Source organism: Heterodontus francisci, chromosome 14 (assembly GCF_036365525.1).
Source record: "Heterodontus francisci isolate sHetFra1 chromosome 14, sHetFra1.hap1, whole genome shotgun sequence".
NCBI lineage: Eukaryota > Metazoa > Chordata > Chondrichthyes > Heterodontiformes > Heterodontidae > Heterodontus > Heterodontus francisci.
The window spans coordinates 21,582,850-21,608,692 of NC_090384.1; the positions used below are offsets into that span (position 1 = coordinate 21,582,850).

A 25,843-nucleotide genomic window follows, 5' to 3' on the forward strand; every position below is an offset into this window, starting at 1 on the left:
AGTGGGCAAAGGTCTGGCAGATGGAATACAATGTTAATAAATATGAAGTCATTCGTTTCGGTAGGAGTAGCAGTAAAAAGGATTATTACTTGAATGGTAAAAAGTTGCAGCATGCTGCTATGCAGAGGGACCTAGGTGTCCTTGTGCATGAATCGCAGAAGGTTGGTCTGCAGGTACAGCAAGTAATTAGGAAGGCAAATGGAATTTTGTCCTTCATTGCTAAAGGGATTGAGTTTAAAAGCAGAGAGGTTATGTTGCAGCTGTATAAGGTACTGGTGAGGCCGCACCTGGAGTACTGTGTGCAGTTTTGGTCTCCTTACTTGAGAAAGGATATACTGGCACTGGAGAGGGTGCAGAGGAGGTTCACTAGGTTGATTCCGGAGTTGAGGGGGTTGGCTTATGAGGAGAGACTGAGTAGATTGGGATTATATTCATTGGAGTTCAGAAGAATGAGGGGGGATCTTATAGAAACATATAAAATTATGAAGGGAATAGATAAGATACAAGTAGGGAGGATGTTTCCACTAGCAGGTGAAGCTAGGACAAGAGGGCATAGCCTCAAGATTAGATGGAGCAGGTTTAGGACTGAATTAAGAAGGAACTTCTTCACCCAGAGGGTTGTTAATCTATGGAATTCCTTGCCCAGTGAAGTAGTTGACGCTTCTTCAGTAAACGTTTTTAAAGCTAAGGTAGATATCTTTTTGAACAATAAAGGAATTAAGGGATACTGTGAGAGAGCGGGTAAGTGGATCTGAGTCCACGAAAAGATCAGCCATGATCTTATTGAATGGCGGAGCAGGCTCGAGGGGCCGGACGGCCTACTCCTGCTCCTAGTTCTTATGATCTTATGATCTTATAGTGAAACAGAAGGTAGTTGAGACACTGCACAAAAAATTGAGGAGGTATTAGAAAGGTTGGCTGTACTTAAAGTTGCTAAGTCACCAGGACCGGATAGGATGCATCCAAGGATCTCAGGAAAGTAATGGTGGAAATTACAGAGGCACTGGCCATAATCTTCCAATCCTCCTTAGATACAGGGATGGTGCCTGAGGACTGGAGAATTGCAAATGCTACACCCTTGTTCAACAAAGGTATAAGGATAAACCCAGAAACTACAGGCCGGTCAGTTTAACCTCAGTGGTGGGAAAGCTTTTAGAAATGATAATCCAGGGCAAAATTAACAATCTCTTGGACAAGGGTGGATGGATTAATCAAGGAAAGCCAGCATGGATTTGTTAAGGGTAAATCATGTTTAACTAACTTGCTGGAATTTATTGATGAGGTAACAGAGAGGGTTGATGAGGGTAATGTGGTTGATGTGGTGTACATGGACTTCCAAAAGGCATTTGATAAAGTGTCATATAATAGGCTTGTTAGCAAAGTTGAAGCTTGGGGAATAAAAGGGACAATGGCAGCTTGGAGATGATGTTGGCTGCGCAACAGGAAACAAAGAGTAAACATAGAAACATAGAAAATAGGAGCAAGAGTAGGCCATTCTGCCCATCGAGCCTGCTCCGCCATTCATTATGATCATGGCTGATCATCCAACTCAGTCACCTGTTCCCGCTTTCGCCCCATATCCTTTGATCCCTTTAGACCCAAGAGCAAAATCTAACTCCTTCTTGAAAAGTATAGTGGTGAATGGTTGTTTTTCAGACTGGAGGGATGTATACAGTGGGGTTACCCTGGGATCGGTATTAGGACCACTATATATTTTTGACCTAGACTTGGGTGTGCAGGCAAAATTTCAAAATTTGCAGATGATACAAAACTTGGAAGTATAGTGAACTGTGACAATGATAGCAAGAGAACATTGACAGGTTGGTGGAATGGGCAGACATGGGACAGATGACATTTAATGCAGACAAGAGTGAAGTGATGGGGGGTAGGCAGGAAAGTGGAGATAAGGCCACAGTTAGATCAGCCATAATCCTATTGAATGGCAGAGCAGGCTAGAGTGGCCGAATGGCCTACACCTGCTCATATTTCTTATGATCTTAGAAATAGAATAATAGATAGCTGGGAGTGAGTTACAGACTGGAATCTAATCGAGAGCTTCAGGCGGTTTATATATAGAATAATAGATACCTGGGAGTGAGTTACAGACTGGAATCTAATCGAGGGGTTCAGGCAGTTTATATATAGAATAATAGATACCTGGGAGTGAGTTACAGACTGGAATCTAATCGAGAGCTTCAGGCGGTTTATATATAGAATAATAGATACCTGGGAGTGAGTTACAGACTGGAATCTAATCGAGAGCTTCAGGCGGTTTATATATAGAATAATAGATACCTGGGAGTGAGTTACAGACTGGAATCTAATCGAAAGGGGTTCAGGCGGTTTATATATAGAATAATAGATACCTGGGAGTGAGTTACAGACTGGAATCTAATCGAGGGGTTCAGGCAGTTTATATATAGAATAATAGATACCTGGGAGTGAGTTACAGACTGGAATCTAATCGAGGGGTTCAGGCAGTTTATATATAGAATAATAGATACCTGGGAGTGAGTTACAGACTGGAATCTAATCGAGGGGTTCAGGCAGTTTATATATAGAATAATAGATACCTGGGAGTGAGTTACAGACTGGAATCTAATCGAGGGGTTCAGGCGGTTTATATATAGAATAATAGATACCTGGGAGTGAGTTACAGACTGGAATCTAATCGAGGGGTTCAGGCAGTTTATATATAGAATAATAGATACCTGGGAGTGAGTTACAGACTGGAATCTAATCGAGGGGTTCAGGCGGTTTATATATAGAATAATAGATACCTGGGAGTGAGTTACAGACTGGAATCTAATCGAGGGGTTCAGGCAGTTTATATATAGAATAATAGATACCTGGGAGTGAGTTACAGACTGGAATCTAATCGAGGGGTTCAGGCGTTTTATATATAGAATAATAGATACCTGGGAGTGAGTTACAGACTGGAATCTAATCGAGGGGTTCAGGCAGTTTATATATAGAATAATAGATACCTGGGAGTGAGTTACAGACTGGAATCTAATCGAGGGGTTCAGGCGGTTTATATAAAGAATAATAGATACCTGGGAGTGAGTGACAGACTGGAATCTAATCGAGGGGATCAGGCAGTTTATATATAGAATAATAGATACCTGGGAGTGAGTTACAGACTGGAATCTAATCAAGAGCTTCAGGCGGTTTATATATAGAATAATAGATACCTGGGAGTGAGTTACAGACTGGAATCTAATCGAGGGGTTCAGGCAGTTTATATATAGAATAATAGATACCTGGGAGTGAGTTACAGACTGGAATCTAATCGAGGGGTTCAGGCAGTTTATATATAGAATAATAGATACCTGGGAGTGAGTTACAGACTGGAATCTAATCGAGGGGTACAGGCAGTTTATATATAGAATAATAGATACCTGGGAGTGAGTTACAGACTGGAATCTAATCGAGGGGTTCAGGCAGTTTATATATAGAATAATAGATAGCTGGGCATGAGTTACAGACTGGAATCTAATCGAGGGGTTCAGGCAGTTTATATATAGAATAATAGATACCTGGGAGTGAGTTACAGACTGGAATCTAATCGAGAGCTTCAGGCGGTTTATGTATAGAATAATAGATACCTGGGAGTGAGTTACAGACTGGAATCTAATCGAGAGCTTCAGGCGGTTTATGTATAGAATAATAGATACCTGGGAGTGAGTTACAGACTGGAATCAAATCGAGGGGTTCAGGCAGTTTATATATAGAATAATAGATACCTGGGAGTGAGTTACAGACTGGAATCTAATCGAGGGGTTCAGGCAGTTTATATATAGAATAATAGATACCTGGGAGTGAGTTACAGACTGGAATCTAATCGAGGGGTTCAGGCAGTTTATATATAGAATAATAGATACCTGGGAGTGAGTTACAGACTGGAATCTAATCGAGAGCTTCAGGCGGTTTATATATCGAATAATAGATAGCTGGGCATGAGTTACAGACTGGAATCTAATCGAGGGGTTCAGGCAGTTTATATATAGAATAATAGATACCTGGGAGTGAGTTACAGACTGGAATCTAATCGAGAGCTTCAGGCGGTTTATATATAGAATAATAGATACCTGGGAGTGAGTTACAGACTGGAATCTAATCGAGGGGTTCAGGCAGTTTATATATAGAATAATAGATACCTGGGAGTGAGTTACAGACTGGAATCTAATCGAGGGGTTCAGGCAGTTTATATATAGAATAATAGATACCTGGGAGTGAGTTACAGACTGGAATCTAATCGAGGGGTTCAGGCGGTTTATATATAGAATAATAGATAGCTGGGCATGAGTTACAGACTGGAATCAAATCGAGGGGTTCAGGCAGTTTATATATAGAATAATAGATACCTGGGAGTGAGTTACAGACTGGAATCTAATCGAGGGGTTCAGGCAGTTTATATATAGAATAATAGATACCTGGGAGTGAGTTACAGACTGGAATCTAATCGAGGGGTTCAGGCAGTTTATATATAGAATAATAGATACCTGGGAGTGAGTTACAGACTGGAATCTAATTGAGGGGTTCAGGCGGTTTATATATAGAATAATAGATACCTGGGAGTGAGTTACAGACTGGAATCTAATCGAGGGGTTCAGGCAGTTTATATATAGAATAATAGATACCTGGGAGTGAGTTACAGACTGGAATCTAATCGAGGGGTTCAGGCAGTTTATATATAGAATAATAGATAGCTGGGCATGAGTTACAGACTGGAATCTAATCGAGGGGTTCAGGCAGTTTATATATAGAATAATAGATACCTGGGAGTGAGTTACAGACTGGAATCTAATCGAGAGCTTCAGGCGGTTTATATATAGAATAATAGATAGCTGGGCATGAGTTACAGACTGGAATCTAATCGAGGGGTTCAGGCAGTTTATATATAGAATAATAGATACCTGGGAGTGAGTTACAGACTGGAATCTAATCGAGGGGTTCAGGCAGTTTATATATAGAATAATAGATACCTGGGAGTGAGTTACAGACTGGAATCTAATCGAGGGGTTCAGGCAGTTTATATATAGAATAATAGATACCTGGGAGTGAGTTACAGACTGGAATCTAATCGAGGGGTTCAGGCAGTTTATATATAGAATAATAGATACCTGGGAGTGAGTTACAGACTGGAATCTAATCGAGGGGTTCAGGCAGTTTATATATAGAATAATAGATACCTGGGAGTGAGTTACAGACTGGAATCTAATCGAGGGGTTCAGGCAGTTTATATATAGAATAATAGATACCTGGGAGTGAGTTACAGACTGGAATCTAATCGAGGGGTTCAGGCAGTTTATATATAGAATAATAGATACATGGGAGTGAGTTACAGACTGGAATCTAATCGAGGGGTTCAGGCAGTTTATATATAGAATAATAGATACCTGGGAGTGAGTTACAGACTGGAATCTAATCGAGGGGTTCAGGCAGTTTATATATAGAATAATAGATACCTGGGAGTGAGTTACAGACTGGAATCTAATCGAGAGCTTCAGGCGGTTTATATATAGAATAATAGATACCTGGGAGTGAGTTACAGACTGGAATCTAATCGAGGGGTTCAGGCAGTTTATATATAGAATAATAGATACCTGGGAGTGAGTTACAGACTGGAATCTAATCGAGAGCTTCAGGCGGTTTATATATAGAATAATAGATACCTGGGAGTGAGTTACAGACTGGAATCTAATCGAGGGGTTCAGGCAGTTTATATATAGAATAATAGATACCTGGGAGTGAGTTACAGACTGGAATCTAATCGAGGGGTTCAGGCAGTTTATATATAGAATAATAGATACCTGGGAGTGAGTTACAGACTGGAATCTAATCGAGGGGTTCAGGCAGTTTATATATAGAATAATAGATAGCTGGGCATGAGTTACAGACTGGAATCTAATCGAGGGGTTCAGGCAGTTTATATATAGAATAATAGATACCTGGGAGTGAGTTACAGACTGGAATCTAATCGAGAGCTTCAGGCGGTTTATATATAGAATAATAGATAGCTGGGCATGAGTTACAGACTGGAATCTAATCGAGGGGTTCAGGCAGTTTATATATAGAATAATAGATACCTGGGAGTGAGTTACAGACTGGAATCTAATCGAGGGGTTCAGGCAGTTTATATATAGAATAATAGATACCTGGGAGTGAGTTACAGACTGGAATCTAATCGAGGGGTTCAGGCAGTTTATATATAGAATAATAGATACCTGGGAGTGAGTTACAGACTGGAATCTAATCGAGGGGTTCAGGCAGTTTATATATAGAATAATAGATACCTGGGAGTGAGTTACAGACTGGAATCTAATCGAGGGGTTCAGGCGGTTTATATATAGAATAATAGATAGCTGGGCATGAGTTACAGACTGGAATCTAATCGAGGGGTTCAGGCAGTTTATATATAGAATAATAGATACCTGGGAGTGAGTTACAGACTGGAATCTAATCGAGGGGTTCAGGCAGTTTATATATAGAATAATAGATACCTGGGAGTGAGTTACAGACTGGAATCTAATCGAGGGGTTCAGGTGGTTTATATATGGAATAATAGATACCTGGGAGTGAGTTACAGACTGGAATCTAATCGAGGGGTTCAGGCGGTTTATATATAGAACAATAGATACCTGGGAGTGAGTTACAGACTGGAATCTAATCGAGGGGTTCAGGCGGTTTATATATAGAATAATAGATACCTGGGAGTGAGTTACAGACTGGAATCTAATCGAGGGGTTCAGGCAGTTTATATATAGAATAATAGATACCTGGGAGTGAGTTACAGACTGGAATCTAATCGAGGGGTTCAGGCAGTTTATATATAGAATAATAGATACCTGGGAGTGAGTTACAGACTGGAATCTAATTGAGGGGTTCAGGTGGTTTATATATAGAATAATAGATACCTGGGAGTGAGTTACAGACTGGAATCTAATCGAGGGGTTCAGGCAGTTTATATATAGAATAATAGATACCTGGGAGTGAGTTACAGACTGGAATCTAATCGAGCGGTTCAGGCAGTTTATATATAGAATAATAGATACCTGGGAGTGAGTTACAGACTGGAATCTAATTGAGGGGTTCAGGCGGTTTATATATCGATAACAGATAGCCAGGAGTAAGTTACAGGCTGGAATCTAATCAAGGGTTTCGATGGTTTATATTTACAATAAAAGATATCTGAGAGTGAGTTACAGGCTGGAATCTAATCAAGGGTTTGGATGGTTTATATTTACAATAAAAGATATCTGAGAGTGAGTTACAGGCTGGAATCTAATCGAGCGGTTCAGGCAGTTTATATATAGAATAATAGATACCTGGGAGTGAGTTACAGACTGGAATCTAATTGAGGGGTTCAGGCGGTTTATATATAGAATAATAGATACTTGGGAGTGAGTTAATGGCTGGAATCTAATCGAGGGGTTCAGGCAGTTTATATATAGAACAATAGATACCTGGGAGTGAGTTACAGACTGGAATCTAATCGAGGGGTTCAGGCGGTTTATATATAGAATAATAGATACCTGGGAGTGAGTTACAGACTGGAATCTAATCGAGGGGTTCAGGCAGTTTATATATAGAATAATAGATACTTGGGAGTGAGTTAATGGCTGGAATCTAATCGAGGGGTTCAGGTGGTTTATATATCGATAACAGATAGCCAGGAGTAAGTTACAGGCTGGAATCTAATCAAGGGTTTCGATGGTTTATATTTACAATAAAAGATATCTGAGAGTGAGTTACAGGCTGGAATCTAATCAAGGGTTTGGATGGTTTATATTTACAATAAAAGATATCTGAGAGTGAGTTACAAGCTGAAATCTAATCGAGGGGTTCGGATGGTTTCTATATAGAATAATAGATACCAGGAGTGAGTTACAGGCTGCAGAACTTTGAATTTTTCTAGACTGCTGCACAAATGTGTCAGTCAGAAGATGTCTGTCACTTGACTAACAGTGAAATGTCATGGCTTCTGTTGCCTGTGGTATTTGGTTCAGTCCATGGTGCTGGCTTTATGTGAGAGCTGAGCTGAGCTGAGCTGACAAGTCAGTACTGCATCAGCTGCTGCAAGGTCCTAGCCAGGGACTGTCAGTACAGGTTACATAGCCTCAGGAACAAGCTTGATAAGGCAACTTGGAAAGTGATTTTATTCTGGAGGAAGATGCCCTCTCCTTTTTTCTTTGTCCTGATGTCCTGCCCACTGTGATCAGCAGGTGTTGCCAATCGGCCAAGCTCTGTGAGCTGCTGCCACCTCCTGGACAGTAGAGCCAGTGCCAGATGTCTGGAACAGTATGTGTTTGATATCAGCCCAGCCTGCAGATCTTCTCCCTTTTAAATTTCTCACTGCCGACATAGTGACTGTCCTTACCCTCCTCCCTTACCCACTCTGTGACTGCAGGAAGAGGTGCAGCGTGGGTGGGAAGAAGATGAACAGCGACTAAAGGCTGTGGAATTGGAGGTCGGGAGAGAGTCACGGCAGACTGCGGCTCGAGGAAGAGTGTCAGAGGTGTGAGAGTTGGGGGTGGGAGCACAATGAGAGAGAGAGACTGGGGTTAAGGAGGTGAGGATAGAAGAAAATTGGAGAATGGAGTGGCTGGGCGTGGGACCCAACATTATCTGCAGAGCCAGGAGCAGCGACATGGGGTGGAATTTAACGGGAGCTGATGGAGCAGAAAGCAAGGCCGGGAGTGTGGGGTGTTGGGGGCGAGGGGGTGGTAGAATCCCACAGGAGGTGCTGTTGCAGGAGTCCGATGGTGGGATGTCTGAGGTGTGTTATGCTGGTGGCGGTGAGGCAGTGAGATCATAAGAACATAAGAACAAGGAGCTGGAGTAGGCAATTCAGCCCCTCGAGCCTGCTCTGTCATTCAATACAATCATGGCTGATCTCATTTCAGCCTCAACTCCACTTTCCTGCCCGTTCCCCATAACCCTTCAACCCATAATCATCAAAAAGGTGCTTAAGTCTCATTTACATGCTATTGAAAATTATTTAATACTACCTTGTGAATTAACTGTGCGGTAAAGAGGGATCAGGGCCATCAGATCCCCAACCACTCGAAGGTGGCAGCATCCAGATCAGGTCTCATATTCTGAGGGGAAGGTTAGCGAGGGGAGAGCTGCCTTCCTCTGGAGTGGAAACTCTTACAGAAAGGGGAGAGGTGGCCACTGCAATCACTCAGTTCAGAGGAGCGGAGGGGCAGACACTCAGCGGGGCAGCTCAGAGGGGCGGAGGGGCAGACACTCAGCGGGGCAGCTCAGAGGGGCGGAGGGGCAAACACTCAGCGGGGCAGCTCAGAGGGGCAGACATTCAGCGGGGCAGCTCAGAGGGGTGGACACTCAGAGGGGCAGAGGGGCAGACACTCAGCGGGGCAGCTCAGAGGGGCAGACACTCAGCAGGGCAGTTCAGAGGGGCAGACACTCAGCGGGGCAGCTCAGAGGGGCTTCTCACTCGGAGGGAAGTCCAGCTGTCTCATTCCCCTCTCACTCGGAGGGAAGTCCAGCTGCCTCATTCTCCTCTCACTTGGAGGGAAGTCCAGCTGTCTCATTCTCCTCTCACTCAGAGGGAAGTCCAGGTGCCTCATTCTCCTCTCACTCGGAGGGAGGTCCAGCTGCCTCATTCCCCTCTCACTTGGAGGGAAGTCCAGCTGCCTCATTCCCCTCTCACGTGGAGGGAAGTCCAGATGCCTCATTCTCCTCTCACTCGGAGGGAAGTCCAGCTGTCTCATTCTCCTCTCACTCGGAGGGAAGTCCAGCTGCCTCATTCTCCTCTCACTCAGAGGGAGGTCCAGCTGCCTCATTCTCCTCTCGCCTGGAGGGAAGTCCAGCTGCCTCATTCTCCTCTCACTCGGAGGAAAGTCCAGCTGCCTCAGTCTCCTCTCACTTGGAGGGAAGTCCACCTGCCTCATTCTCCTCTCACTCGGAGGGAAGTCCAGCTGCCTCATTCCCCTCTCACTCGGAGGGAAGTCCAGATGCCTCATTCCCCTCTCGCCTGGAGAGAAGTCCAGCTGCCTCATTCTCCTCTCACTCGGAGGGAAGTCCAGCTGCCTCATTCTCCTCTCACTTGGAGGGAAGTCCAGCTGCCTCATTCTCTTCTCACTCGGAGGGAAGTCCAGCTGTCTCATTCCCCTCTCACTCGGAGGGAAGTCCAGCTGCCTCATTCTCCTCTCACTTGGAGGGAAGTCCAGCTGCCTCATTATCCTCTCACTTGGCCATTCCTGCATGGCCAAAGCAGTTTGTGCACATATCTGGCAGCCACTGATTGGTCTGCTGAATCTGCCTCTCTATGAGAGTCGCCAACCTCTTGATGAAGGAAGCCTTGCCCTCATACACCAGAGACATGGCAGCACCCTTAGCCTGGATGGACTCATCCAACATCTACTCATGGCTGTGCATGGCCTCTGACGTCTCCGCCAGATGTTCCCCTACCTGTCTCTGCATTTCCAGGAGGTGACGTGTGCCTGATACCAGAGGCCCATCATCAACCTGGGGCTCAGCATGGGCCTGGCCTCCAACAGTCCTCAGACTGTCAGGACCCTCAGCCGACACAGCCTCCATCAGCTGGTCCAGCGTGTGACCCTGAATCTAGTCGTGAGCACAGATCCACCGAAGTGAATGTATCTGTGCTGGTGGAGGGTGTGGGAAATGATGTGACAGTGCATCCTCTGAGGAATCATTGTCCTCCACAGGGTGGACCACAGGTTCCTGGTTGAAGCAGCGGCCAGTCCTTCCAGAATGCAGAAACCTGCATGGGAGAGCACAGATGGTTAGGCTAAGGCTTTCCCATTCCCTCCTTCCTTTCTGACCAGCGGTGGACAACAAATTCGAGGCCCTCTCACTCTCTTCACTCTGCACTCCTGTCTCACCAGCTGCTATTATCTGGCCACCCTGCTGTCCAGCCAGATCGAGGGCCTCCTCCCCTGTGGCCATGAGAACACCATATCTGCTACAGCTCCACCGCTCTTGGCCCTCTCCTTCATTGTGCTCCTTCATTTTCTCGCAGACAGAAGGGGAAAGTGAATCTCAACACAATGATCAGCTGACCTCCTAATCAGCTGGCGTCTCTCTGACACACAATGAGGGCTCCTGGATGTCTCACGGGACTGGGAGGATGCTGCCACCGAGAGGCAGACGCCTGTCGCCCACATGTGGCCATTCATCGTGAGGCAGCTGATGCTGGTGCTCAAAATCCTTTTGCCCACCTGGCCAATCCCTCCCCATGTTGAGCTCCACCGCGTGTTGCTCACATGAAAGCCACTACATTCTATGCATTTGGTTACACCCACCCTGGCGGTGCAGTGTAGGTCACTGACCCACTTGTAACACTGCACCATGTACGTTGCTGGATCCTATGGTTGCTGACCTCCACTGACATCTCTGTCCAGGCTTCCTTGGTCATGCAGGTGGATCTTTCCTTCCTGTCCATCGGGAACAGTACCTCCTACCATTCCCATACAACCTGGGGGAGAACCTCCAGGGACGCATCACTGAACTGTGGAGCCACCCTTTGTGTGCCCTGCGACATGCTCCTGCTCACAGTTACCTGTTACTCTCCATTGACGCTCTGCATACGAGGTGGGGGTGGTGGGGGATGGGGTTGATGATTCTCTAAGGGCAACACCAATGAGGAGAGCTCTTCAGGGGCCACAAGGTTGGACCTCTTAGTGGCTCCTACAGTGGCCCATGAGGGTCAAGATCTCTGCAGGGCAGTCAGGCTGCTATTGAAAAATGGCAGTAGCACCTGCCCTCACATCAGGGTGGACCGCCTTCCTGCTCGCCTCCGGCATTTGATTGGCTGTGTCCCGCGCTTCCATCTTGCTAATTGGCCAGCTGCTTCCACCCTGAATGACAATGCTGCCCGCTTCCAGGTCCGCTGTTGAGACCTGCGCCGCTAAATTCCGCCCATGGTGAGCGGGAGCAGTCAATGGCTGGAATTTTATGGGCCCCCAGGGATGGAAACGGAGGTGGGCGGTCCCATAAAATTGTGACGGAAGGCGGTGGCTTGAGTGCCCGTCACCTTCCCGTCACCATGCAATTTTGTCAGGGCGGGAAAGGCCTTCCCACCCACAGGCCAATTGAGGTCCTTAAAGGCCTCTTCCCACTGCTGCTGGTATTTTACCCAGCAGCAGGGGAGGGGGCCTCCACCACGTGGAGATGTCATCTAGAGAAACAAGGCAGTCTCCCTGTGGGCTGTGGGGGCCTCTTCTGTGGGCAATCTGTGGCCCATAGAGGGTCCCCGGTGGCAACAGCCACCCCTCCATGAACAATTCAACGCCCTTCCCCCACCCCCTCACTGGGGCCAGCCAGACTGGCCCTGGCGACCTCGCCACACTTACCTGAGGTCTGGGTCTCCAGCACTGGGCCTGGCTCCAAGGCCTCTTGTAGTACCGGCAGTGGCTACTGCTCCCAGTGGTGCTGTCAGTACTACTGAACTGCTGGCACTCTGATTGGCTGTCAGCTCAGGGAGGCGGGATCCCCGTCCATAAATGGACGGGGATCCCGGTGTCAGGCTGTTAATTACCCGAGCACCATTAAATAGAGCTGTGGGGGTCTCCAGTGGGCCAAGGTGAGATTTCCCTCGCCTGTTGGGCTCAGCGTCAAGACCCCTGCTGGCTCCACAAAATTCAGCCCAATGAATGCAAGGAAACATACAGCTCTGGAGGTATAGGGCAAGCCCGTGGTTCTCTAATATCATCATGATTTAGCTTGGTCTTTCCCTGATAGAATGTAAGCTAACTGAGCCCCCTGACTAGATTCCAGCCTGTAATTCATTCTAGTATTGATGCAGGATGTGACCTCATCCCGTAAGAGGCTCCAATAGCTTTCGTCTCCCTGTGAACTGCTGTGTTTTCACTCCTGGTGTATTTTGAGAGATGTTGAGCTCATGGCAGCCCAGGTAAGAGAGAGGATTGCAACAATAAGACACAGTGGTGTCTGTGTTCACTCTCTGTTGGGAAGCAGTCCAGTGCTGATAGCTTCTCTGCAGGGCTTTGCAGCTGGACCCCGGGCTCTGTACTGCCACTGAACGCTGACAGCTTATATCCAATGTGAGTAGGATGTCGTGCTGGGACAAATCAGACAGTCAGAGCCCCAGCTGTGAAGAATAATAGATTACAACTTCAAACAGAGCTGGTCTGGAGAAATCGGAACTGAAAGCAGCAGCCTCCTTACACAACAAGCTTTTGAAAAGTTCAGCTGGAGGAAGAAAGGAAACCCAATTCTGTATCTCCGGCTTGAACTGCAATTTGTTTTTGTGGGAAAAAGGGGAGAATAAATGTAGGATGTTAACAATATTAACAAATTTAGAGAGTGCACTATTGATAGATACATTATCAACAAATATCAGGGGTGTTATTATTGATTGGAATTCCAGCCCCAGTCTCTCTGACTGGAGGTTAGTGTTGGAGGACTGCTGGATGAGTCTGCCTCACGTTGCTGTGTCCATTATTTGAATGAAGGTGTTCAGCACTAATGTTCCCCTGTGAGTGGAGCACAGAGAATGTCCCCTGAATATGTTGAACCTCTGCCGCTATCATCAACAGGAATTTCTAACCTGGGGTAAGCTTTAAACTTGGCCCCCGGGGATAGGACTGACAGTCTACTTCAGTTCCCATTACAGAAACAACCTGGTTTTTAATTCCATGTTTACGCCAGTTTGACACTGGAGCAAGTTTTAAAAATCTACCCACTTGTGTTTAAAAGGTTAAAATCAAAAATATTCCAGAGACACGGTAGGTTGATCAACAGCTAAACAAGGGAAAAAGAGGATAATATTTGGACAGGATTCTTCATCAGGATTCAGTTCTGCAGTGTCAGTAATAGTGACTTGTCCTCATCGTTCCCAAGCTCAAGAATTCCCCTCAATCCGAGAAATCCCGCCCTCTCCCTCTGGGTGGATGTGATAGCTGGGACAGGGATCAGTGAAACACTGAGCCTGGTTTGATTGTCAATCGAGGATTCAGTTCACAAATAAACCTGAAACCGAGGTCAGGAGATTAGGGATTGGGAGATTAGGGATCAGGAGACCTGGGATTGGGAGATTAAGGACCAGGAGATTAGGGATAGGGAGATTAGGGTTCAGGAGATTAAGAGTCAAGAGATTAGGGATCAGGAGACTAGGGATTGAGAGATTAGGGATCGGGAGATTAGGAGTCAAGAGATTAGGGATCAGGAGACTAGGGATTGAGAAATTAGGGATCGGGAGATTAGGGATCAGGAGACCTGGGATTAGGGATCGGGACATTAGGAGTCAAGAGATTAGGGATCAAGAGACCTGGGATTGGGAGATTAAGGATCAGAAGATTAGGGATTGGGAGATTAGGGTTCAGGAGATTAGGAGTCAAGAGATTAGGGATCAGGAGATTAGGGATTGGGAGATTATGGTTCAGGAGATTCAGAATCAAGAGATTAGGGATTAGGAGACTAGGAATTGGGAGATTAGGGATTCGGAAATTAGGGATTGGGAGATTAGGGTTCAGGAGATTAAGAATTAAGAGATTAGGGATCAGGAGACTGGGAATTGGGAGATTAGGGATTGGGAGATTAGGAGTCAAGAGATTAGTGATCAGGAGATTAGAGATTGGGAGATTATGGTTCAGGAGATTAAGTGTCAAGAGATTAGGGATCAAGAGACTAGGGATTGAGATAATAGGGATTGGGAGATTAGGAGTCAAGCAATTAGGGATCAGGAGACCTGGGATTGGGAGATTAAGGATCAGGAGATTAGGGATCAGGAGATTAGGAGTCAAGAGATTAGGGTTAAGGAGACTAGGGATTGAGAGATTAGTGATCAGGTGATTAGGGATCAGGAGATTAGGGTTCAGGAGATTAAGAGTCAAGAGATTAGGGATCAGGAGACTAGGGATTGAGAGATTAGGGATTGAGAGATTAGGAGTCAAGAGATTAGGGATCAGGAGACCTGGGATTGGGAGATTAAGGATCAGAAGATTAGGGATTGGGAGATTGAGTCAAGAGATTAGGGATCAGGAGACTAGTGATTGAGAGATTAGGGATTGGGAGATTAAGAGTCAAGAGATTAGGGATCAGGAGACTAGGGATTGGGAGATTAGGGTTCAGGAGATTAGGAGTCAAGAGATTAGGGATCAGGAGACTAGGGATTGAGAGATTAGGGATCAGGAGATTAGGAGTCAAGAGATTAGGGTTCAGGAGATAAAGAGTCAAGAGATTAGTGATCAGGAGATTTGGGATCGGGAGATTAGGGTTCAGGAGATTAAGAGTCAAGAGATTAGGGATCAGGAGACTAGGGATTGGGAGATTAGGGTTCAGGAGATTAAGAGTCAAGAGATTAGGGATCAGGAGACTAGGGATTGGGAGATTAGGGATTGGGAGATTAGGAGTCAAGAGATTAGTGATCAGGAGATTAAGAGTCAAGAGATTAGGGATAGGGGACTAGGGATTGGGATATTAGGGTTCAGGAGATTAAGAGTCAAGAGATTAGGGATCAGGAGATTAGGGATCAGGAGATTTGGAGTCAGGAGATCAGAGATCAGAATGTCTGGACAATTATCAGCTTTGGGCTTCATCCGAAAATAGCTGGTGTGCTGCTGGCGCTAAACAGTTGGGAAATTGGTCCGTACTCACAGAGGGTATAGAGGATGGGGGAAGCACAGGCTAACAGAGGGCCGCAGTATTTTTGTGGAGCCAGGAAAGCATTCCTACTCCTTCCAGTCAGACAATCATTCCACCCCACCACGGAAGAAAAAATATCTGGGGCGTTCTTGAAGCAGACACCAGCAACCCCTTAATGCCGACCAGTTAGGCCGTTTTCTGCCTAGTCTAAATGGGTGAAGCCTCAGAGAGTCATAGAGTTATACAGCACAGAAACAGGCCCTTCAGCCCATCGTGTCTGTGACAGCCATCAAGCATCTATCTATTCTAATCCCATTTTCCAGCACTTGGCCCATAGCCTTGTATGCTATGGCATTTCAAGTGCTCATCTAAATAATTCTTAAATGTTGTGAGGGCTCCTGCCTCCACCACCCTTCAGGCAGTATGTTCCAGATTCCAACCACCTCTAGATGTCAAAGCTTTTCCTCAAATCCCCTCTAAACCTCCTGCCCCTTACCTTAAATCTATGCCCCCTGGTTATTGACCCCTCCGCTAAGGGAAAAGGATTCTTCCTATCTATCCTATCAATGCCCCTCATCATTTGTATACCTCAGTCAGGTCTCCCCTCAGCCTTCTCTGCTCTAGGGAAAACAACCCCAGCCTATCCAGTCTCTCTTCATAGCTGAAATGCTCCAGCCCAGGCAACATCCTGGTGAATCTCCTCTGCACCCTCTCCAGTGCAACCACATCCTTCCGATAGTGTGGTGCCCAGAACTGTACACAGTACTCCAGCTGTGGCCTAACTAGTGTTTTATACAGCTCCATCATAACCTCCCTGCTCTTATATTCTATGCCTCGGCTAATAAAGGCAAGTATCCCATATGCCTTCCTAACCACATTATCTACCTGTGCTGCTGCCTTCAGTGATCTATGGACAAGTACACCAAGGTCCCTCTGACCCTCTGTACTTCCTAGGATCCTACCATCCATTGTATATTCCCTTGCCTTGTTAGACCTCTCAAAATGCATCACCTCACATTCCTCAGGATTAAACTCCATTTACCACTGCTCTGCCCATCTTACCAGCCCATCTATATCTCCCTGTAATCTAAGGCTATCCCCCTCACTATTTACAACACCACCAATTTTCGTGTCATCTGCGAACTTACTGATCATACCTCCTATATTCACATCTAAATCATTAATGTACACTACAAACAGCAAGGGTCCTAGCACCGATCCCTGCGGTACACCACTGGTCACAGGCTTCCACTCACAAAAACAACCCTCGACCATTACCCTCTGCCTCCTGCCACGAAGCCAATTTTGGATCCAATTTGTCAAATTGCCCTGGACCCCATGGGCTCTTACCTTCTTAACCAATCTCCCATGTGGGACCTTATCAAAAGCCTTACTGAAGTCCATGTAGACTACATCAACTGCTTTATCCTCATCTACACATCTAGTTACCTTCTCGAAAAATTCAATCAAATTTGTTAGACACGAGCTCCCCCTGACAAAGCCACGCTGACTATCCCTGATTAATCCCTGCCTCTCCAAGTGGAGATAATCCTGTCCCTCAGAATTTTTTCCAATAGTTTCCCAACCACTGATGTTAGACTCACTGGCCTGTAATTACCTGATTTATCCTGACTACCCTTCTTGAATAATGGTACCACATTCGCTGTCCTCCAGTCCTCTGGCACCTCTCCTGTGGCCACAGAAGATCTGAAAATTTGTGTCAGAGCCTCTGCTATCTCCTCCCTTGCCTCACATAACAGCCTGGGATACATCTCATCTGGGCCTGGGGACTTATCTACTTTTAAGCCCGCTAAAACAGCTAATACTTCCGCCCTTTCGATGTTAATATGTTCAAGTATATCACAATCCCCCTCCCAGATCTCTACACCTATATCATCCTTCTTCATAGTGAACACAGATGAAAAGGAATCATTTAAAACGTCACCTATGTCCTCCGGCTCTACACACAGATTGCCACTTTGGTCCCTAATGGGCCCTAGTTATCCTCTTGCCCTTAATATACTTAGAAAATGCCTTGAGATTTTCCTTTATCTTGCCCACCAGTGTTTTTTCATGTCCCCTCTTCGCTCTCCTAATTACTTTTTTAAGTACCCCCCCCTACACTTTCTATACTCCTCGAGGGCCTCCGCTGTTTTCAGCACTCTGAATCTGCCATAAGCCTCTTTTTTTCCCTTATCCAATCCTCTATATCCCTTGACATCCAGGGTTCCCTGGACTTGTTGGTCCTACCCTTCACCTTTACGGGTACATGTTGGCTCTGAACTCTCACTATTTCCTTTTTGAATGACTCCCACTGGTCTGATGTAGACTTTCCTACAAGTAGCTGCTCCCAATCCACTTTGGCCAGATCCTGTTTTATCATATTGAAATCGGCCTTCCCCCAATTCAGTACCTTTATTTTCGGTCCAATTTGTCCTTTTTCATAGCTACCTTAGCTCTTACAAAGTTATGGTCACGATCCCTGAAATGCTCCCCCACTGACACTTCTACCACTTGTCCGGCTTCATTCCCTAGGATTAGGTCCAGTACTGCCCCTACTCTTGTCGGACTCCTTTATACAATTTAAGAATTCCACCCCCTTTAAGCCTTTTGCACTAAGACTATCCGAGTTAACATTAAGGAAGTTGAAATTCCCTACTATAATTACCCTATTATTTTTACACCTCTCTGAGATTTGCCTACATCTCTGCTCCTCGATCTCTCTCTGACTGTTTGGAGGCCTGTAGCACACACCCAGCCAAGTGATTGCCCCCTTTTTGTTTTTAAGTTCTACCCATATTGCCTCATTTGAGGAACCTTCTAAGATATAATCCCTCCTTACTGCAATAATTGAGTCCTTGATCAACAGTGCAATGCCACCTCCTCTTTTACCCCCTCCCCTGTCACGCCTGACTATACCCTGGAATATTGAGCTGCCAGTCCTGCCCTTCCCTCAACCATATCTCTGTGATAGCAATAATATCATATTCAATGTGTTAATCAACATCCTCAATTCACCTGTCTTACTAGTAAGACTCCTTGCATTAAAATAGATGCAATCCAGCTTTGATTTTTCACTTGTGCCTTAATAGGTCTATATTTGCTCTGCCTTCCAGACTGACTCAGTTTCTCTTCTATATTTGGCTGTGCATCACCCTATACTGTACCTCCAATCTGTATCCCATCCCCTTGCCAAATTAGTTTAAACCCCCCCCCCCTCCCCAACAGCACTAGCAAACGTCCCAGCAAGGATGTTGGTCCCTTTCCGGTTCAGGTGCAACCCGTCCAACTTGTACAGGTCCCACCTTCGCCAAAAACAGACTCAGTGATCCAGGAAACTAAAGCCCTCCCTCCTGCACCATCTCCTCAGCCACGCATTCATCTGCTCTATCCTCCTATTCCTATACTCACTAGCACGTGGCACTGGGAGTAATCCAGAGATTACAATCTTTGAGGTCCTGCTTTTTAATCTGCTACCTAGCTCCCTAAATTCTTGTTACAGGACCTCATCCCTCTTTCTACCTATGTCATTGGTACCAATGTGAACCACGATCTCCGACTGTTCAGCCTCCCCCTTCAGAATGTGCTGCAGCCGCTCCGTGACATCCTTGACCCAAGCACCAGGGAGGCAACATACCATCCTGGAGTCACATTTGCGGCCACAGAAATGCCTCTCTGAACCCCTTACAATAGAATCCCCTACCACTATAGCTCTTCCACTCCTTTTCCTCCCCTCCTGTGCAGCTGAGCCATCTGTGGTGTTTCAGACTTGGCTCGTGCTGCATTCCCCTGAGAAACTATCTCCCCCAACAGTATCCAAAGTGGAATATCTGTTAGATAGGGAGATGGACCCAGGGGACTCCTGCACTTCCTGCCTAGTTCTTCTACTCTGCCTGGCAGTCACCCATTCCCTTTCTGCCTGAGCAGTCTTTACCTGCGGTGTGACCACCTCCCTGTACATGCTATCCACGATGATCTCAGATCCGAAACGCAGATTTTGAGTAGCAGCAGCCGGAGACACTTCCTGCACACGTGTTCGCCCTGGACACTGGAAATGTCCCTGACTTCCCGCATTGCTCAGGAGGAGCACTCCAAGTTGCCGAGCTGCCCTGCCAGGATTTACTCTTAATTTACTCCCTTAAATTACCCAAAAATTAGATTATTTACACTAGGGACATTGATTCCCTAAAAAATAACACTACCTACTGTATTAAAAAAAACTGTAGTCCTTTCTCTATACTTTTAGTTACTTACCCAGCTATTTAGCCTGCGCCTATTTCTACCTCAAAATAACAAATGAGGTCTTCAATTGGCACAAAACCTGATTTGCATTTGTATGGAACTCCTGACCAGAACAGGCATGTACACTCAAAGTGCATCAGGCAAGCCTCGAGTGCCAAGAGGAGGATGAAGTCTCCGTGCCCCCATTTTCAAAGCTGCCCACTCATTTATCAAGCAAGCAACAGGCAGCCAGTAGTTAGAATCACTCCAGATGGCCGACACCTTGGAGCCGAATTTTATCCTTACTTTCATTCCGGAATAACTATATTCCAGTTCTGGTAGCATACAAGTTTCATGTTTAAATTTGATTTGTTGCTTTACAATTCCAGGTGCAAACTCCATTGCTCACACACTAGTAGGAGATGAAAATGTGTGTCAGTCAAATTTAAAGGGATGGAGACAATTAAAGGGGGGTTACAGAAGGTGGGAGATATAAATTGGGAAGGCTTTAAGTTCATGAACAACACTCAGCTCAACGTCAGTAAAATGGGACCTGACCCAAATCTCGCTCTCGATCTCTCTAATAATAGTGGGGTCAGCTAGGCCTGTGCTTGGGATCACAGCAAGTCACTATGGCCTGGTTCCACTCTGATTAGGATATTACCCACCTATGTGTATTGTGTACACTTCTAATTTTTCAGCAATTTATAGACATCCCCTAACATTAAGCCTAATTATAATACAAAGCACGAGTTTACATTTCCAACACTCTTTATCTCATCCTGTAAACATCCCAAAGCACTTCACAGCCAATGAGTTACTTTGAAATGCACTCACTGTTGTTCTGTGGGAAATGCAGCAGTCAAGATGCACACAGCATGATCCCACAAACAGATGGGCAAAGCGTTGATCTGATTTTGGTGGGCAGGACAATGTTACTCTTCTTCAAAATCGGGCCAGGGAATTTTTTTATGCCCATCTGAGCGGGCAGGCGAGATCTTAGCTTAATGTGTCATTTGAAAGACGGCACTTCCAACAGTGCAGCACTCCCTCAGTACTGCACTGGAGTGTCAGCTTGGATTATGGGCTCAGGTCTCTGGTGTGGGCCTGAGTTAGAGATGAGAGTGCTACCACTGAGCCAGGGCGGACAATGTGTAATAAACCTGAGTAAAGGGGGCCTGTGTTAGAGTCCGGGCTGGGCCTAGTGCCCAGTCTCCCTGATCTGGGCCCAATTCTCCATGTTTTACTTCAGAGATATCTAATTTTAAAAATATATATTTTGCAGGAAATGATGTTGCCACAAGTGCAGCTGCTGATTGGTTTGCTGTGTCATGTGATGTACCGGGAGGTGTTGAGTGTGTCGATGGAGCCGGTGGCAGAGACCAGATCAGCGTTCTCAGCAGCCAGGACCAACAGCATGGTGGGGGGCGCCCAGATGGTGGTGACCTTCGACAAGGTGTACGTGAACATCGGGCACGACTTTGACCCCCGCACAGGCCTCTTCACCTGCCGCGTGCCCGGGGCGTACTACTTCTCCTTCACCGTGGGCAAGTACCCCAGGAAGAGCCTCTCGGTAATGTTGATGAAGAACAGGAAGGAGGTGCAAGTCATTGTCTATGATGAGCATCATCGGCAAGAGCGTAAAGTGCAGAGCCAGAGTGCCATGCTGCGGCTAGACCGCGGTGACGCTGTGTGGCTCCGCTTGCACGGTGACCCAAAATACGCACTGTACAGCAACATGGGGCCCTACACCACATTCAATGGCTACCTGATCTATCCCGACAGCAACTCCCCCTACTCCGAGAAGAGTGACAGCTCCCAGCAGACCGAGACCCCCCGTCAGCTGGAGCCCTGGCACAAGAGTGGGGAAAGGAATGGCGTCGATCCAGCCATGAGCTACCCATGGGAGAACATGCCCACTCTGGACAATCAACCGGCTCCGGCTGGGGAGGAGCAGCCGACCATCGGAGGGCCCACCCTGACCGAGCAGCCAGCCCCACGGTCGGCCTTCTCTGCTGCCAGAACAGAGAGCCTCCTGGGAGACAATGGTGACAGGTACAAACACGACCCCATGCCCTTTGACATGGAGTTCGTCAACATTGGCGGGGACTTTAACACCTCCCTAGGTGTGTTCACCTGCCGCGTGCCCGGGGCCTACTATTTCTCCTTTAACATCGGTAAGCTGCCCTACAAGACCATGTCAGTCAAGCTGATGAAGAATGAGGATGAGGTGCAGGCCATGATCTATGATGACAGCCACTCCAAGCGGCGGGAGATGCAAAGCCAGAGCCTGATGCTGTCACTGCAGACAGGGGACCGTGTCTGGCTCTACAGCTACCAGCACGATGGCTACGGAGCCTACAGCAACCATGGAAAATACATCACCTTCACCGGGTTCCTTGTCTACCCGGAGCCCCAGGCACTCAACTGGAAAGCAGACCCGAAGAGTAACAAACTGTGACAACACAACCGTAACTGCATGAAGATTAAACTGCAAGAATTGAAACCGTAGTGATGTATAACACTAAACTATGTGTTGTTCTATGTGTAAATGTTTCATTATGTCATTGCATAATGTCTGGTATCAACTCAAATATAGTTGCAAAAATTTCATTAATATTTTATTGAAACAAGCAGCTTGTTTGTGTGGCTGTTTAATCCGTACTGAGATTGGATGTGTGTGTAGGGGATTGGGGCGTGATGCAGGGGGTGAGAGGTGAGGGTCAGGAGACAAGGGGCAGGGGGGCAGTGGGCAGGGAGCTGAGGGAGGTAACACTTGGATAAGATGCGTCACCAGTTACTGAGCTGCTCCAGGGTAAGGGCCCCACAGTCACTAACCAATCAGCACAAGTGAGTTAACCATCAGAGAGACAAATTATTCAAGAGAAATGGACATTTAACTGAGATTAAGAAAACACCACTGGTTTAAACCAGAAGTGGACCAGAGCTGCAGAGATAAGTTAGAGCAGGAAACAAGAGAGGCAGCAGAGATTGGGGCCTGAGTGCAGTGCGCCATTAGCAGCAAGCTGCACTGATACTCACCATGACCTTTCTGGTCAAGCTGCAGGACAACAGTGGGAGAGAGCACACTCTGTGCGTTAGTCACGGCTCCTGTTATTCTGCATACCTCCAAGATCAACTCATGGCCTGGAATATCAATACAATTCTTAAGGAGTAAAGTGTGGCCAATTTCAGGAGAAGCCCACACTACTTAAAAATAGTCAACACCTCTTAAAGAGGAAGTGGATTCTGGCTGCAGGAAGTGCTGTAACATTAAAATGGCTGAAGGAGGGGTAGAGCGGGTAGTAAGGGACTCTGATGCTGCACTTGAGGCCTTGGTGCAGGAACTGAAGAGGAGGAGAGACATTCTTTAACCCAGGAGGTAGAATTCCCTACTAGTTACAGATGTGGAGGCTATGGATGAGATTGCCAATCAGATAAATACCTGGAGTATTGCACCAAGAATATGAATGATTTTTTTGATTTGTTCAAAGGATGTGAGTGTTGCTGGTAAGGCCAGTACTTGTTGCCGTCCCTGATTGCCTTTAAGAAGGTGGTGGTGAGCTGCCTTCTTGAACCGCTGCAGTCTACGTGAGGTAGGTACACCCACAGTGCTGTTAGGAAGGGAGTTCCAGGATCTTGACCCAGTGACAGTGAAGGAACGGCGATATAGTTCCAGGTTGGGATGGTGTGTGGCCTGGAGGGGAACTTGCAGGTGGTGGTGTTCCCATACATCTGCTACCCTTGTCCTTCTAGGTGGTAGAGGTCGCGGGTTTGGAAGGTGCTGTCTAAGGAGCTTTGGTGCGTTGCTGCAGTGCATCTTGTAGATGGTACACACTGCTGCCACTGTGTGTCGGTGGTGGAGGGAGTGAATGTTTGTGGATGGTGTGCCATTCAAGCGGGCCGCTTTGTCCTGGATGGTGTCGAGTTTCTTGAGTGTTGTTGGAGCTGCACCCATCCAGGCAAGTGGAGAGTCTTCCATCACACTCCTGACTTGTGCCCACATTCAGCAAACCTGGGCTATATTCAGGTTTGGGCTGATAAATGGCAAGTAATATTTGCACCACACATGTGCCAGGCAATGACTATCTCCAACAAGAGAGAATCTAACCATCTCCACTTGATGTTCAATGACATTACCATCGCTGAATCCACACCTTCAACATCTGGGGGGGTGAAAACTGAACTGAACCAGCCACATAGAACTATCGAACCATCAAAGAATTACAGCACAGAAGGAGGCCGTTCAGCCCATCGTGTCCGTGCTGGCTGAAAAAAATAGCCACCCAGTCTAATCCCATTTGGAAACAAACGAACTTATTAGCGAGAGACAGCATGGTTTTGTGAAAGGGAGGTCGTGTCTTACTAATTTGATTGAGTTTTTTGAGGAAGTGACGAAGATGATTGATGAAGGAAGGGCGGTGGATGTTGTCTATATGGACTTTAGTAAAGCCTTTGACAAGGTCTCGCATGGCAGACTGGTGCAAAAGGTGAAGTCACACGGGATCAGAGGTGCGCTGGCAAGATGGATACAGAACTGGCTCGGTCACAGAAGACAGAGGGTTACAGTGTTTTTCTGAATGGAGGGATATGACTAGTGGTGTTCCGCAGGGATCAGTGCTGGGACCTTTGCTGTTTGTATTATATATAAATGATTTGGAGGAAAATGTAGCTGGTCTGATTAGTAAGTTTGCGGACGACACAAAGGTTGGTGGAGTTACGGATAATGATGAGGATTGTCAGAGGATACAGCAGGATATAGATCGGTTGGAGACTTGGGCGGAGAAATGGCAGATGGAGTTTAATCCGGACAAATGTGAGGTAATGCATTTTGGAAGGTCTAATGCAGGTGGGAGGTATACAATAAATGGCAGAACCCTTAGGAGTATTGACAGGCAGAGAGATCTGGGCGTACAGGTCCACAGGTCACTGAAAGTGGCAACGCAGGTGGATAAGGTAGTCAAGAAGGCATACGGCATGCTTGCCTTCATCGGTCGGGGCATAGAGTATAAAAATTGGCAAGTCATGTTGCAGCTGTACAGAACTTTAGTTAGGCCACACTTAGAATATTGCATGCAATTCTGGTCGCCACACTACCAGAAGGACGTGGAGGCTTTGGAGAGGGTACAGAGGAGGTTTACCAGGATGTTGCCTGGTCTGGAGGGTATTAGCTATGAGGAGAGGTTGGAAAAACTCGGATTGTTTTCACTGGAATGACGGAGGTGGAGGGGCGACATGATGGAGGTTTACAAAGTTATCAGCGGCATGGACAGAGTGGATAGTCAGAAGCTTTTTCCCAGGGTGGAAGAGTCAGTTACTAGGGGACATAGGTTTAAGGTGCGAGGTGAAAAGTTTAGAGGGGATGTGCAAGGCAAGTTTTTTACACAGAGGATGGTGAGTGCCTGGAACTTGCTGCCAGGGGAGGTGGTGGAAGCAGATACGATAGCGATGTTTAAGAGACATCTTGACAAATATATGAATAGGAAGGGAATAGAGGGATATGGGCCCCGGAAGTGCAGAAGGTGTTAGTTTCGGCAGGTATCAAGATCGGCGCAGGCTTGGAGGGCCGAATGGCCTGTTCCTGTGCTGTACTGTTCTTTGTTCTTCCAGCACCTGGTCCACAGCCTTGCTGGTTACAGCACTTCAGGTGCATGTCCAGGCACCTTTTAAAAGAATTGAGGGTTTCTGCCTCCATCACCATTCCTGGCAGTGAATTCCAGACACCCACCACCCTCTGGGTGAAAAAGTGTTTCCGCATGTCCCCTCTAATCCTTCTACCAATCGCCTTAAATCTGTGCCCCCTGGTAATTGGCCTCTCCGCTAGGGGAAGCAGGTCCTTCCTGTCTGCTCTATCTAGGCCCCTCATAATTGTGTACAACTCATTTAAGTCACCCCTCAGCCTCCTCTGTTCTAAATAAAACAAGCCTAGCATATCAAATCTTTCTTCATAGCTGCAACTTTCAAGCCCTGGCAACATTCTTGTAAATATCCTCTGTACTCGCTCCAGAGCAATTATGTCCTT

General features: G+C 46.5%; 1 protein-coding gene across 1 annotated transcript in view; it reads left to right on the forward strand.

Annotated features, from left to right (window-relative positions):
- The window catches only part of c1qtnf4 (C1q and TNF related 4), a 64,694-nt gene extending 42,363 nt beyond the window's left edge, over nt 1-22,331 (forward strand). Inside the window, exon 2 of the mRNA XM_068046798.1 lies at nt 21,107-22,331. Coding sequence (XP_067902899.1) covers nt 21,110-22,282 — 1,173 coding nt within the window. The 5' untranslated portion in view covers nt 21,107-21,109 and the 3' untranslated portion in view covers nt 22,283-22,331. The remainder of the gene's footprint in view (nt 1-21,106) is intronic.
- Nucleotides 22,332-25,843: the final 3,512 nt, after the last annotated feature.